We start from the raw sequence: 15,664 nt of genomic DNA on the forward strand, positions 1-15,664 counted from the left end.
AACGTCAATATACACACTTCACTACAGGAGCCTGAATGGACAACCCACCCAAGCCTTACCATTTGACAAAAACAAAACCAGCTATATACAGGTTCAGGTTGGAGTTTTTAATCTTTATAATTTGACACTTTCAGGAAAATCTGTTGCTGAGATTTTCTTTAATTTGTACAGCAATCCTAATAATTCATAGAGATGAACAGTCATTACTCTTGATATTTGTGGTGACATATTCTAACAATAAGCCTTTATTGTTAATATTAGATTTAGTTTCTCTAAGGACTATAGTACATTCAGAAATGCAATACCAGTTCTAGTAACCCTTTCTCATTCCTTCATCCTGAATTTCTAGAGGGCAATTTGGCTTTGGTACGTTCATTGACAAACTATGGCTTTTGTACTGCCAAGTTTCTAAAATTAAATATTTTCCAGTGAACACTATATTGGTCAGCTGAAACAATTAGCACATCATCTTGTCTTAATAAAGGATTCTCATATTACCATCTCCAGACAGAAAATGTCAAGAAACAAGGTTCATTATGTCTTTCCCTGCAATATTCTAACTTTATGACAAAAAGGCAATTAAAATGAGGGGGATAAGCAAATATGCATGAGCAGATAAGCAAATGAGCATTGATGCAGATGAAAGAAAACATATGTAAGAGAAACAGGAAGATAACATAAGCATTACAATCATAAGAATTACAAAAACAGAAATAACAAAAAGCATTACAAGTAAATGTTTAAAATCTTTATAAAATACTTGGACTTTTTTATATATCATCACTTGTATTCATTGCTTTTGTTGCTTATTGAAATACCATAACATGATATGCTTACCTGTATGCTGTACACATATCAACAGAGCAAGTAGATAGAGAACATTTCGAAATGTCCATCTCAAATGAATGCACCATAAAGCACTGGTGTGGGACATCCTAAAATCACAAAATGTACATTAAATCATTTTTGAAGTTCAGGCAATAAGGGACAACTGAATTGTGTTATGTTTCTAAAACATAACGTCGTAAGGTAAAATGTTTTCAGCCAGTACTGAATCTATACTGCCTTTTCAACCTGTATTCCAATTTTATGTCTATGTTAGTAAAATAACACTTTAAGAAAACTTTAAAAAGGCTTTGTACTTGTGTCTACAAAATCATGCATTCTGCTGCCAAAACACTGTTCGTCCAGATGTAATGGTTGAGCACTCCTCTTCTGCAATCCTGTTCTGTTTATAAGAGAAATTATGAAGCAACCGGAGGCGCAGTTCTGAAACTACAGAGCCCCAATAAGTACATTTTTGAGCCACTTCTCCCTCATCAAGTATAGGTCAGAAGCTGAAAATATCGTATTATATATATATATATATATATATATATATATATATATATATATATATATATATATATATATATATATTAGTAGCGTAATAATATACACAACAAAATGTTAGTTTACGTTGGGTTTAAAACAGTGTTTAAAGAATATTACTTATTTCTTATTTTAATACCATTTACAAACTCATTGACATGAATACAGACATTGAGAAGTAATACAGATCCAACGAGGAGACCCCTTAGCGAGTCCACACGGCTTTGTTTTATTGTTTGTTTGTTTTTATCATAGGGATACACTACAGTATACCGTAGTAGTGCAAACATTTTAATATTCTGTATATTTTTCATGTTTGTTATGCATTTCATTAATCGATATTGGCACTATACTCTTGAGTTTGGGGAGACCACGCTGTAATATATGTGTGGTTCACGAAGTTTGAAAGGGGGAGTTTGATAGCCATGAAACTAATTATGCTTGGTTAGGTTTGGAGAGATAAGAGATTCCTCCTGGAGTTTAGTTGTTTGTTTATTTTTTGTTTTTGTAAGAAAAAAGAAAAAAAGGTATATTTTTTTACTTTAACAACTCCTGTCTCCCTTGTTTACGCACCGCAAAATATACCCACTAGACTTCCCCAATTAAAAATGAATGGCACTTTGTTGCACTAAATGACACTCTTAACATTAGAGTCTGGGTCAACTGTACATACTTAACGTTGCTGACATTTACATGGTAACGTTCCTATGCAGAGTGTATAGCTATAGTACAAACACTATTTTATCTCCAAACTGTATTACCTAGCTATAGCCAACATAACATATCCATTACTGAGTCATTGGTATACAGGCAGTACACAAAGACGGCATGCATATACACCTCATTTAACAATTCAAATTGGATACTTCACGTCTTACATTTATCATATATTTTACTCATCTGTTTAAATAAGGGAATACAATCACATGTACTTAATTTGAAAACAATGTAGATTACACGAACTTAAATCTGTACATTGTTTTAAGGCACTGTTAAAGAGGAAGTATAAGTAGTGGGGTTCAGAAAAATACAGGGTTACACGTCTCCAAGTGTTACTACGATCCATGTGGTACTGTACAGAAAAGACGCAGTGTATATGTTCTAATAATATCCACGTTTTTTTAATTATAATAAAGAAAGGAAGAAAGATTATCCCAATGAAAAACACACAGAGAATACAAAAATATAAAATCACAAGAAAACAAAACGATTTGAACTTACATTGTCTATTGTTGCACTGGACACTGTGGTCTTTTGAGAAACATTATTTCACTCAGCATCCAAGTTGATTTTTAACCTTCAAAAACGACTTTTTTAAAACTCTGGGATTTCTTTCTTGTAAACCCAATCTTCCAGTCTGGGCATGAAGCCAGCCAGTGATAAAAAGCGTGATAAAAGCGGAAAACACCGTATTATTTTTCATAGACCTGCTCTTCCCAGTCACTTCGCTGCTTAAAGTTACAGAACGTGATTATAAGACACTCTTCTGTTCAGTTACACAGCTGTAGGCAATGCTCCTCCTGTAGCCCCACCCTATAATAACATCAGCAGAAATCCCAGGAGGGTAGCAAATGACCAAAGATTCATAGAAAACCACTTCTGATTAGTAAAAGGAACAACTTGTATTATGATTATATTACATTTATTATATATTTTTTTTAATTGTTTAAAAAAAAAAAAAAAATCTTAATTACAGTTTAAAGTTTAGGTGCCCCACACAAGTATATGTAAAACAAATACTTCATAGGTATCCATTTTCCACATTACTCAAGTTATTATTATTATTATTATTATTATTATTATTATTATTATTATTATTATTATTAAGAAGTGTGCCGTTTTGAAACAAACGTACTATAGCACACATGTGCTTTTATTTTAAAACATGATTATCTGGCATTACTCTAGGTTAAAGAAAACTTCAGAGTAAGAAATATTCAGTATTCACTGCCTTTGATATTTCAATTTTTCTTTTTTCTTTTTTTTTGGACGTGTAAATTAGACAGCAAAATAAAGAGGGAAGCACTGTATAAAAACATTTTTAACATACAATATTTTTTATTACTAAATAGACCTAATCAATGGTAAACTAAATAATATACAGAAATAAACAGATCAGGAAAAGTTCCAATCAGGTTACAGGTCATCCATTAAATTATGTTGATAGATTTGTAGAAACAGATTAGCAGTGTTAATCTTTCCACTAGACTATGTAGGCTACACAGATGCCACATTCACGGGAGGCGCACGCGAACGTCTGCTACCTGTCAGACAGTAGTTTACAGATTCAGTGCTACAAAACACTCCATTCACTCCAAAGCAGCTTTGCATCTTTAATGTCTCTGTCATCAGCATCGAAAAGGATCGTCTAACATGCACTTAAATTAAAAGGCTGAATTACAAAGTAATTATTTAATGTTCCTAAATACCGCTTAATAGTATACAAATATTGACTGGAGTTGAGTCATATAGTAGGAAACTATTGCATGTGGCTTTGGTCTTTAAAGATACTGTCAGTATTTACAAAGTATTTACCACTGTGCTAAAATTGCACCATTTCTTGTGAAACAAAACTCAAACTACTAATGTTGCAAAACAATTAAAGTGGATGAGGGACTTTCTAATTTAACTTACTAAGTTTTTTATTTAAGGCTTAGTAACATCAATATTTTGTTTCCATTTTAGAAAAGCAGTGGTAAATGCTTTGTGAATAGGGCCCTACTTGTGGAACATTTTATAATGCATTTAACAATTCAAATTCGATACTTCAGATCTTACCCAAAAGTTCTACAATACTTTGAAATTACATCCCATGCACAGAGACTACTGTACATATCAGCACTTTGTGTCTCCAAATTCCTAAACCCAAGAGTATTATATTGTTTGCTTCAGTGTCTAAAATATACAGCATGGGTTTTACTGTGAACAGGACACAGACATTTCGCAGGGTACCCTGTGGTTGCATATATACAAATCCTATTGTTTTTATTATAATAATGTAATAATTGTGGCACCACTTGGAAAGTGCTCTGATTATATGGTTAATGTTGAAAAAAAATCAAGAATACTTATTTTCTGCAGTTTCTGTAGGATTCTAGGCCCCCATTTCAATATCAAACATAAAATAAGATGAGCTACCAATTTATTCTTCAGAATCTAATTATCGGTTTGCAACCAAACTATTGGGAAGATTATCCAAGTCTTACGATGCAGAAAACCCTGGTTAGTTAATATACAACATGTGTAAGCAATATATTTTTTCCCCCTAAACATTGTAATTTGAACTGAAGTAAACTTTTATCGCAGAACAAAAAACAGGAAGAATATCTTAACCCACTGTATGGAAAAAAAAAAAACTATTGTAACTAACTATTTTAAAACCATTTAAAGAAATATATATTATATATATATATATATATATATATCTTTAAATGTACATTACATTAGCAGGATTGGCAAGGTTCTATATACCTTAACATGTGTTCCCAAAATGCTGCTTATAACTGGAGTTAATACAACAACAAAGAGATTTTGGATTATTGAATAACCCCGATGTGGTGTACTTCAATTTCTTTTCAGTAAACTGGAAATTTCAAAATTCAGGTATTTCACTTAGTATACATATGTGAAGCTTTTCAATTAATAGAAAATCAAGCAAATATGTCAATTATGGTAGCTACTGTATATTAAGATTGATTTAGTGTGTGCTGTGCAAATGGAAGACAGGGTGAGATAGGCAGTATAGATTTTTGTACTAGTGGCAAAAACTCCCAATAAATGAATAGCATTCAACAATATGCCTGATAGACACCAGTTAAAGTTACATTTAGTGTGGCAATAAGACCTTAGTTAATGGAAACATATTGCAAGTTGTCAGCAAATGGAGGACAAAGAGTTCTTTAAGTATTTAATATATGGTTGTCATTATACCAGACTAATCACTGATAATAATAGGATACAGACTTTACTAAATGACATACATTTGCCAGTGCCTTTAAAAGATTATATATATATATATATATATATATATAAAGAAAGTTTACAAACGAGAGGAGGCCATTCGGCCCATCTTGCTCGTTTGGTTGTTAGTAGCTTATTGATCCCAGAATCTCAGCTTCTTGAAGGATCCCAGGGTGTCAGCTTCAACAACAGTACTGGGGAGTTGGTTTGAGACCCTCACAATTCTCTGTGTAAAAAAGTGCCTCCTATTTTCTGTTCTGAATGCCCCTTTATCTAATCTCCATTTGTAACCCCTGGTCCTTGTTTATTTTTTCAGGTCAAAAAAGTCCCCTGGGTCGACATTGTCAATACCTTTTAGAATTTTGAATGCTTGAATCAGATCACCGTGTAGTCTTCTTTGTTCAAGACTGAACAGATTCAATTCTTTGAGCCTGTCTGCATACGACATGCCTTTTAAACCCGGGATAATTCTGGTCGCTCTTCTTTGCACTCTTTCTAGAGCAGCAATATCCTTTTTGTTACGAGCTGATCAGAACTGAACACAATATTCTAGATGATGTCTTACTAATACATTGTAAAGTTTTAACATTACTTCCCTTGATTTAAATTCAACCCCTGTGTCAAGAGACTGTTGCATGATCTTGGTTAGCGGTTTGTAAATAACTTCTTTCATTTCTTTGAGTACTATTGGGAGGATCTCATCCGGCCCAGGGGATTTGTTTATTTTAAGAGCTCCTAGTCCCTTTAACACTTCTGCCTCTGTTATGCTAAAGTTATTTAAAACTGGATAGGAACAGGTCGACATGTGGGGCATGTTGTCCGTGTCCTCCTTTGTAAAAACCTGTGAAAAGTAATCATTTAATATATTTGCTATTTTTTTTTCTTCGTCTATGATTTTGCCATTTGTGTCTCTTGGACATTTAACCTCCTCTCTGAATGTTCTCTTGCTGTTATAATATTGGAAAAACATTTTGGAATTGGTTTTAGCCTCCTTAGCAATGCTCATTTCTATCTCTCTGTTGACTTTTCTAACTTCCTTTTTGACTTGCGTTTGCAGTTCCAAGTACTCTTTCTGTGTACTTTGTTTTTGGTCCCTTTTAAATGCTCTGTAAAGTGCCTTTTTTCTCTGAATATTTTTTTAAATTGATCTATTAAACCATTTTAGCCATTTTGTTTTAGATTTAGATTGGTCTACTTTTGGGATGTAATTGTTTTGCGCCTCTAGTACTACATTAAAAAACAGCCATCCTTTTTCTGTGGATGTTTTCTCTATTTTACTCCAATGTACTTCTGTTAGTCTCTGTTTCATACCTTCATAGTTTGCTTTTCTAAAATTGTAAGCCTTAGTTTTAGTCATTTCTTTTGGGGTTTTAAAAATCACTTCAAATGAAACCATGTTGTGGACTGAGTTTGCCAATGTCTCTCTGTTTTAGTTATTCTGTCTTCGTTATTTGAAAAGACTTAATCAAGGCATGCCTCCCCTCTAGTCGGTGCCTTGACAAATTGCGTTAGGAAGCAGTCATTTGTCATTTCCATCATTTCAATTTCGTCTGTCATGCTCCCCACTGGGTTTTCCCATTTTATATGGGAGAAGTTGAAATCCCCCATTAATATGGCTTCTCCTTTGCTACACGCATTTCTAATGTCATTGCATAACAGATTATTTTGCTCGGTGTCTGAATTTGCTGGTCTATAGCATGCTTGTATTATTATTACCTTTGAATTGTTGTTCATTATTCTGACCCATATTGATTTGGCATTGTTTTCTTCATCCAGATTTAACACCTGGGCTTCAAGACTATTTCTTATGTATAGCGCTACCCCTCCGCCTCTTCTGTCCTGCCTGTCTTTCCTATACAGTGTGTACGCACTAATATTATATTCGTCTCTATCACTCTCAGGCAACCAAGTTTCTGTAGCACACCTATCACATCGTAGTTATTTGTTAGTGCAGTAGCTTCAAGTTCTAACATTTTGTTTCTGAGACTTGAAGCATTTAGATAAATACATTTAATGGCTGTCTTACCTGAGTTGTTGCCCTTGTTTAGATGTGGTCCCCCTTCTGTTTTTTGTTTTCTCCCCCCTTCCTTTCTAGTTTAAATGCTTCTGAACCTCCTCAAGGATCCTTTCTCCAAGTAGATTGGTTCCTTTTTGTTTATGTGCAGTCCGTCCCACCTATATAGATAGTCCTTGTTGTAGAATGTGCTACAATGTTCAAGAAAGATGTAGCCTTCCTGTGTGCACCACGATTTCGCCATGCATTTTGATTATGTATTTCTAGCTGTCCGTATGCTCCTTTGCAAGGTGCCGGCAGTATCCCAGAAAATACCACAGTTTTGGTCATGTCTTTTAATTTCCTTCCTAGCTCTATGAATTTGTTTTGCAGGGATCTTGGCCTGTCTCTTCCAATGTTGTTTGTACCGATGTGAACGACTACTACCGGGTCGTCTCCTGTTTGTTCTAGGAGCCTGTCCACGTTCTCAGTGATGTGCGTGACAGAGGCTCCTGGAAGGCAGCACACTGTTGTAGTAAGGGGTCCAAACTGCAAACTGAACTTGCTGTGTTTCTCAATATGGAGTCCCCCAACAATCATGACCCTTCTTTTTGCTGCCTGGCCAGCACTGTTTATAGGGTCCTCGATGTTGTTCCTTTCGTTCTCTTGAAGTTGGTTTTGATCATCTAAATTTTGAAGTGGCTCAAATTTGTTGGATGTTTTGATTTCTGGTGGTTGTGTTTGATGAAGTTTCTTTTTTTCGTTGCTTCTGCCTACCTGAACGCAGCTGTTTTGACCATCTTCCATCTCCCTGTTGGCTTTCAGTCTGTTAGGGGTGCTGACTTCCATGAATTGCATGAATTGTGGGTGTGCCAGCTCCTCAAGCTCCTGTTGCTGTCTCATTTCCTGCAACTCCATTTCTAGCATACTTACTAGTTTAAGCAAGTCCTGGATCATGCAGCACTTTACACACACTTGGTTGAGCTTTGCTGGGTTTTCTCGGATTTCCCACATCATGCAGGTGTCACAAATTACTGGCTTGAAGACCATGTTCATTTTTTTTTCCTTTTTTTAAGTTTAGTTTAGCTTCTGCAGCTGTCAACCTGCTTTCAAACTGCTTCTAACTGCTCTCTACTTTTCCATGACTGTACTTCTCCCACGTTGTCGCTGGGAATCCCAGGAAAAAGTTGTCATTAACCGAAAATTGCCAATAAGTGGAAAGCCCCCATTTTCAAGTGTATTTATATGGAGCTATATATACTGTAGTTGTACAAATATGGCACTGGAATACATGTGTTTTAAATGTAGTGTTAAAAAATTAACATAAGCACGAAATACTCAAACAGAACTGTTTACTTAATGCGTGTGTAAAACAAAAAAGGCTTAAATAGTACTACACAACAATGTACTACAATTGTCCTTACAATGAGTAAAGCAAACATAAAATGTGCTGTACTTTCAATCAATTCTAAAGAACACAATTTTAAAATAAGAAATTGTCCAACGATGCCTGCTTTTTACAATGTATCCCGCTGTAAATCCGTCTCAATTTTGCGTGCAGCTTTGTAGCCAGCTTCAAAGCCATGATTCTGCCTCAGTCTGCCAGAAATATGCAGTTGTGAAGTCAGTGTGTTATAAGAGCTGCATGAAGTATGTGCATAAATCATGCAAGTGCGCTCTGTAGCACTGGCAACTAGTAATAAAGCTGTCAATAAGCAGCGTGCAGTTGCTAATATCAGAATTCCATTAACATTAAAGTCTATGGGACGGGATTGGTTCCTGGGAAAATCTTATTAATAACTGAAAGTTGTCTATCAGGGTTGCTAATAATCGGCATATACTGTATATATACAGGCTAGCGTCACTATAATGAACCCTTCTTATAACGAACACCTGTTTTTAACGATCCCAACAGCAAGAACTGATTTTTTCAATGCAAATTAGCTCTATCAGAATGATCACGTACAGGATCGACCCAGATACAACGATCTCAGTACTGACTGACACTGAACTTTCTCCAGTGTCAAGTGTGTTATTTTCTCAGTCAAAACAAAGACCATGGTTGACTAATTCAAAGATAACGCTAATTCAAAGATGATCTATTGTAGTACGAATCATGCATGATGAATGCAATCGTTGCCGGTCCGCCACCTTCACAACTGTAACCAGGCAACGGACCTGAGGAGCAATCCACGCTGGACAGTTTTTTCAAAAGAAAGGACATGTCATTACTGTATTCAGCATGTAACTGTACATTCTTTCCTTTTTTAATTTCTTTACTGTTTTTTTTTTTAAACAAACCTGTAGCTGGGCGATTGCCCTTTACAGGGGAAATTAGTGTTGGTGTAATTTATATATGGAAACAGGTTTGTTTTGTGTGCTTTTTGGAGTTATGTTTGATTAAATGATTGTTTACAGGCAAGTGCTCGATTGAGTGTATGCGTCTTCTGTGCCTTACCATCGTCACATGACCCGTTTGTTTACTCTCTGTTTTGTGTTTAATAAATCCTGCGCGCCTGTGCCGGGGTTTCAACTCCATGTCTCTCTGTCTGGCAATGCGGTTACCCACCCATGTGACACGAGTACCTTGTCACAATACCGTTTAAATGTTGATCAATGTGAAGGAATCTTCATCAAATTACTATATATTGATGTTCAATTCAAATTTGCCGATATGTTATTATTCTGATACAGAAAAATTCCAAACACTATTATAGTGAAAAATAGATTTAACTGTTGTCCTCACATTCTTACACCACCAGTCATTAATCTCTGTCTGTCATGTGATTGGTTCACATCACTCTCAGTCCTGCCCCTTTTTAAAGGAACGCCTCTCTCCCCTGCACTCTTCACAAGAGAAAATGGCTGAACACCGATTTACACTGAACACTGAATTACAAAACATACTACAAAAGAAAGATGCTCCAAACACTAAAATGTTGATTAAAACGTCACTATTTTCTGAAATTCAAACCGATGTAAACAAATATGACGGGCAGGATATAAACTGGATTATGCAGCAGTCGCAAACCAGATGGAGACGGAGAAAAACTTTGATGAGTGAAATAACTCGCATCACTCGATTTTCAAGGTGTGGTATCCGAAGCATAATCAACAAGTACAGAGAAACATCATCTGTAATTGACAAACCCATGACTGGAAGACCCAAAAAGCTGTCTAACAAGGATGAGCAATACTTGAAGATTGTATCCTTAAGGAATAGAAAGAAGACAAGCGTTGAATTGACAACAGAACTGGCAGAAGACACATGTGTCATTGTCCATCCATCAACAGTCCAAAGCACCTTTGACCATTGTTCCATAGTCCAATTTCTGTGTTCTTGTGCATATTTTAGCTTTTTAGTCTTGTTCCCCTTTCTTAACAGAGGTATTCTTACTGCAACCCCTCCTTTAAGTCCTGATTTCAAGAGTGACCTTCATACTGTTGATTTGATGGACAATAACACCTGTGCCTGTGTTAAAAGCACCCATATAGCTTCAATAGGACTCACAGAGTGCAAGTTAATACATTGTGTGAAGGGTGCCTCTTACTGTTAAGTAATGTCATCTTGTGTAATTTGGGCAGTGGACAGGTTCTGTCTGCTAAAACTGTGCAAGATGGCTTCTGATATATTAAGAAATACACAGTGTATTAACTTTTTAAAAATAAAACAATGAAGATTGTTTTTTGAACTACAGGTACTATAACAACTTTAGAATTGTGTCATGTGTTCTATGCGCAGGATGACTTCTACAAAAATGTCTGCCAGCAGACTGATGTACTGACTGTTTCTCAACAATGTTTCACATAAACCTCTTTCAACTTCCTCAACTCCTCTACAGGGGGAACAACCAATAATAACTTCTTCCAACATCAATGATTTCATCTAGATCTTTCACATGATATCCACATTCAAACTTCCACTTCTGCTTTTTTCTAAACAGTTTATGCTACAGTGCTGCTGTTTTTACTTGAGCATGTTAAATGGCTTAATTTTCTGCACTGAAGGGAAAGCTTTCATAATTGAGTTCACCTCATTACCCTTACTTGATTTTCCACAGTGTCAGACAGCAAAATTACAATACTCTAGGGTGCTTGAGGAGATGTGTTTACAATATTGACTCACAGACAGGTTACTTCGGTTTAACAAGATCTGTTAGAACATTGTCCTGATCAACTCTTTTGTGAGAAAACTGTCAGTGTTGCAATAAACTCTTAAAGTAGAGTATACATATCACATTTTTCACTGTTCTCTATTCAGGCCTCTCATAGTGAAAAGCAAGTAAGTAGATGCGGTTAAATATTTTTTGCACAATCTTGGTGCCAGTTCTGGTCACCTGCATCATAGGACATGTTGTTCATGTATCATGGTACTATATATATATATATATATATATATATATATATATATATATATATATATATATATATATAAACATATATATATATATATATATATATATATATATATATATATATATATATATATATATATATATATATAAGTTTTGAAATAAACCAGCAGTAAGAGCTAGTACCTGTTCCATAACGTAGAACAATACTGTTCTACGTTATCCAGGACGACTTATAATTGTTACAAGATATCACATTTTTTTTACATACAATTACCCATTTATACCCCCCCCCCCCATCCCCCCCCATCCCCCATTCTCACTTAACTGATACATCAGATTTTGACAGCTTCAGGTAGCCTGGATCTCCCAAAGCTGGTGCCACAGTATTTACATGGGAACCCTGTGCTTGGAGGTTAAAGCACCTCCCAGTACACCATCTAATGATTAAAAGTCACTTAATTTGCCTTAGTTTTGTATATTTTTTGTATATTTGTGTACATACTTCAAATTACAGAAAACTTTAGGTTATTATCATAACCCTAGTTCTCTGAAATAGAAATAGAACCATTACCGAATGGGTATTAACCTCTTTAAGACCCAAAACCTGAATATATCAAAGCTGCTCGCAGAGCCTCTGTGACACAATCATGCCCACCCGCGAGGGGATAAAAGCACTGCACACACAGAACCTTCCTTCAAGCCTGCTGCAATCATGGACGGAAGCAACCTTGAAGGTTAATGGTTACATTTCTATTTCAGGGCACCAAGGTTATGATAATAACCTAACGTTACCTTTCAAGTACGAAACGTAACCATTACCGAATGGGTCAGTATACCCAAGCCGTCGCAAGGGCAAGATTGCTGTACGACCGGAATGTTACAAGGATAAGCTGAAGCTGCCTTGTGCGTTACCATTCAGGACGCCCGGTAACAAGTAACTAGGGCTAAAACATTGAGAGAAAAGCTCACCTCTATGCCTGTGTTGTAAGGGTTGAATCGGAAGCTGCCCTAACACTCTAGTTCCAAAGCCAGGGTTTTGAGGATCCACGACATTGTCTGTAGAACCTAGTAAAGGTATGGGGAGCAGCCCACACCACTGCATTGCAAATGTTCTTGACAGATGCACCCTGGAATAAAGCCCATGAAGTTGTCATGCCCCTGGTGGAATGGGCTGTGAGCTTTTCTGGAGGGGGCAAGTTGGCTCGCTCATAGGCAGTCCTGACTGGCAGTAGGAGTAGCCGGCTGTGCTGGTCTCCGAAGCTGCTGGGTCACCAGTTTAGTTTCGTTTATTTAGTTTAGTTTATTCACTTTGTGCCCAGAAGGCCAGCACAGGTACGCCTCAATAGTGCAGCACTAATACAAAGAGAGACCTAAGTTAACCATATTCAATAATAAACAATACAACAATTATACATCCAAGCAATATCAATAAAAACACAGATATACACATATACATACAACTATATTAAAATATAAAGATATTTCTATTTAAATTACATTACAACTAAAACAAGTTCACCTCAGACGAAGATGACACTGAACAGCAGTTTTAAACCCGGAGAAGCTTGATAATGACATAATGGAATCTGGAAGGGCAAAAGAAAGAATTGAAGGCAAAAAGCACAGACAGAGGTATAACTAGGGCTTCTGTTTTTTTCAGTTTTTATTAATTGTATTTTTCAGTGCTTATTTTTAGCTATTTGAGTTTTATGTAAATCGTTTTTTTCGGGGCTTTCGTTTTTGATATACTGTATGAAATTAGTGTTTTCGGTTACTTTCCAAAATGCTTGAGCGTTGTTTTTTTTCTGTCAAAATATGTACAGTAACTCGACAGTACTTTCCTTTGCAGTCTTCCACAACAAAATCCCTATGGTCACAGGCACATTCTTCTGGGGTTTTTGTGTGTAGGCATTTTTTTACATTTCGCCACAATTCTGTTTTAAATCCTCCGTATCTTAACTGTAATACGACTTTAAATCCCGCTAACAAGCCTCCATTCCTGATTGTAAATTTGTTTTAAATCTCACAAGCCGAGTCTCTAATAGAAATGTAGGAATGTGCTGTCACTCAGTAGTTGGTGCAGGTTTAAAGTATTCAGAACGAATCAATGATAGATGCAAGTCAGGAAGGCGGGACATTGCCCAGCAGCACTGGGAAATGTATTTATTATTATTTTTTGTAGTAAGTTTTATTTTTGAATGGGAAAAGGGTAATGTCATTGTGAATTGACTAACCATTTCCACAGTTTTTCCGGTGTTTATTGGCTAGCCACCAAGTTCATTTTTTTTGTATCTGGGGTGTTTTATCAGGTTTTATCGGTTAAAACTGAAAATCAGAAGCCCTAGGTATAACACATTGAATGTAGAACCTTATAGAAATGAACAAACCACTTAAAGGTTTAAGAGAAGAGCGACTAAGAAGGTTGTCATAAGTAGAATCTCAATTCCAGTCATTCAATCCTACAAGCACATTTTTGCACAGACTCAAGCTTCTTAGTATTGTATTTTTGATATGGATCCCAGACAACAGTTGTACTCTAAAATAGGTCTTACCAAGCTCTTGTAAAGACATAAAACAACATTTGGAGGGCCTCTCTAAAGGAACGAAAAATAAACCACAAAATTCTTCTCACTTAGCCGCAAACCTAAATCAACATGGTGTGACCAGAGCAAGTTATCAGATACCCAAACTCCAAGAAGCTTATGAGTGACCTTCTTCTGTAGCACTGTGTTGGGATGGAATGGTGCAGAACCGGAATGGTACCAGGATGGTGCGGTACCGGGTTGGGAACGGAGTGGTCTGTGACCTTGGTACAGGTCTACCCAGTTTGCAGTTAATGTGGGTAGCATTGTACAGAGGTGCTCACCTGTGCAGGCTACTGGCAAAACCACTCAGTCAGTACCCACACGAGACTGAGGGAAGCCTGCTTGTTAGTAAATTAACAGCCCTTGTAATGGTGATGCGAAAGCTGTCACCAAAATGGCATCAACATGTTGTAGGGGGGATTCTCAAAGCAGTTTCTTGGTCCTGCACAGCAGCTGCTCACTAGACGTGTGCCGCGCTACGCAATGCAGACAAGTTTGCGTTTAGTCTCTGCGAAAACAGAATGAGAGAATAAATATTTCTCTCATACAATAATACAATTACTTAAATTATATAAACCGTCTCGTAATATTGGCCGAAGCCAAAACGAGAATAAAATAACAGCCAGAGGTATTGCAGCCTGGGGGGAGAGCACAAAGTCAGCCAACTTACATTGCTTGATCCCTGGGGAACAAGGCCACACTGGGATGTAACAAACAACAGGCTGTAGTGCACAAATACATGTAATTAGTAAAACGAACACAGTGATTATTTGTAAGATCATATATTTGTCTAAAACACAACAAATGGGAAACATTTTTACAGAAAAAGTAATAAGTAGTTCTCTGAATAGGCTCTCCTGTCAGGTCAGTTCATGGAAAGAAAAATGGCACTGGGTTCTGTGCGTGCAGTCCTTTTATAACCCTCGGTGCGGGTGCAACAATTAATTGATACATCGATTATTGATCATCTGTCCTTAAATTTCCCTGAGCTTCAATTACATAATGGTGAATCGATGCATCAAATTCTCCTGTTGCCACTTTGTATTAAAACATTGAGTGTGTGAGAGTGCGCTTCTTTTAGTGCTAGTACGGTAGATTAGCACGTTGCTAGGATACATACTTTAGGCCTCTTAAATTAAAGCAATTCGTTTTTTTGGGGGTTTTTTTAAATATTAAAATCTACTGATTTACCTTTTGTTTCAAAGCATGTTGTGTTTGGTACGATAGTTAAATTAATTCAAATCTTTTGCTTTTGGACATAAAATGTTAACAGTAATGAACAACCATAGTTCAGATAGAAATTACTTTTGTTAAAATGTAGTATTTTGTATTATTACAATATTAAAGGGACATCTGATGCAGATGCACGCATATTCTTTTCAGTTGTTAAAAAGTGTTCT

At 36.2% G+C, this 15,664-nt stretch overlaps 1 protein-coding gene across 11 annotated transcripts in view; it reads right to left on the bottom strand.

Moving 5' to 3' along the window:
- The window catches only part of LOC117402866 (adhesion G-protein coupled receptor G6-like), a 53,638-nt gene extending 50,788 nt beyond the window's left edge, over positions 1-2,850 (bottom strand). For 9 of the 11 annotated variants that reach the window (XM_034004455.3, XM_034004454.3, XM_059024194.1 and 6 more), the window contains exons 1-2: positions 2,593-2,850; positions 838-935 (exon numbers count right to left, since the gene is read on the bottom strand). In XM_034004455.3, coding sequence (XP_033860346.1) covers positions 838-935; positions 2,593-2,594 — 100 coding nt within the window. In that variant the 5' untranslated portion in view covers positions 2,595-2,850. The remainder of the gene's footprint in view (positions 1-837; positions 936-2,592) is intronic. The other 2 variants (XM_059024196.1, XM_034004456.3) reach the window with 1 other exon arrangement.
- Positions 2,851-15,664: the final 12,814 nt, after the last annotated feature.

The sequence above is a fragment of the Acipenser ruthenus genome, chromosome 5, assembly GCF_902713425.1.
Source record: "Acipenser ruthenus chromosome 5, fAciRut3.2 maternal haplotype, whole genome shotgun sequence".
In the NCBI taxonomy this organism is placed as follows: domain Eukaryota; kingdom Metazoa; phylum Chordata; class Actinopteri; order Acipenseriformes; family Acipenseridae; genus Acipenser; species Acipenser ruthenus.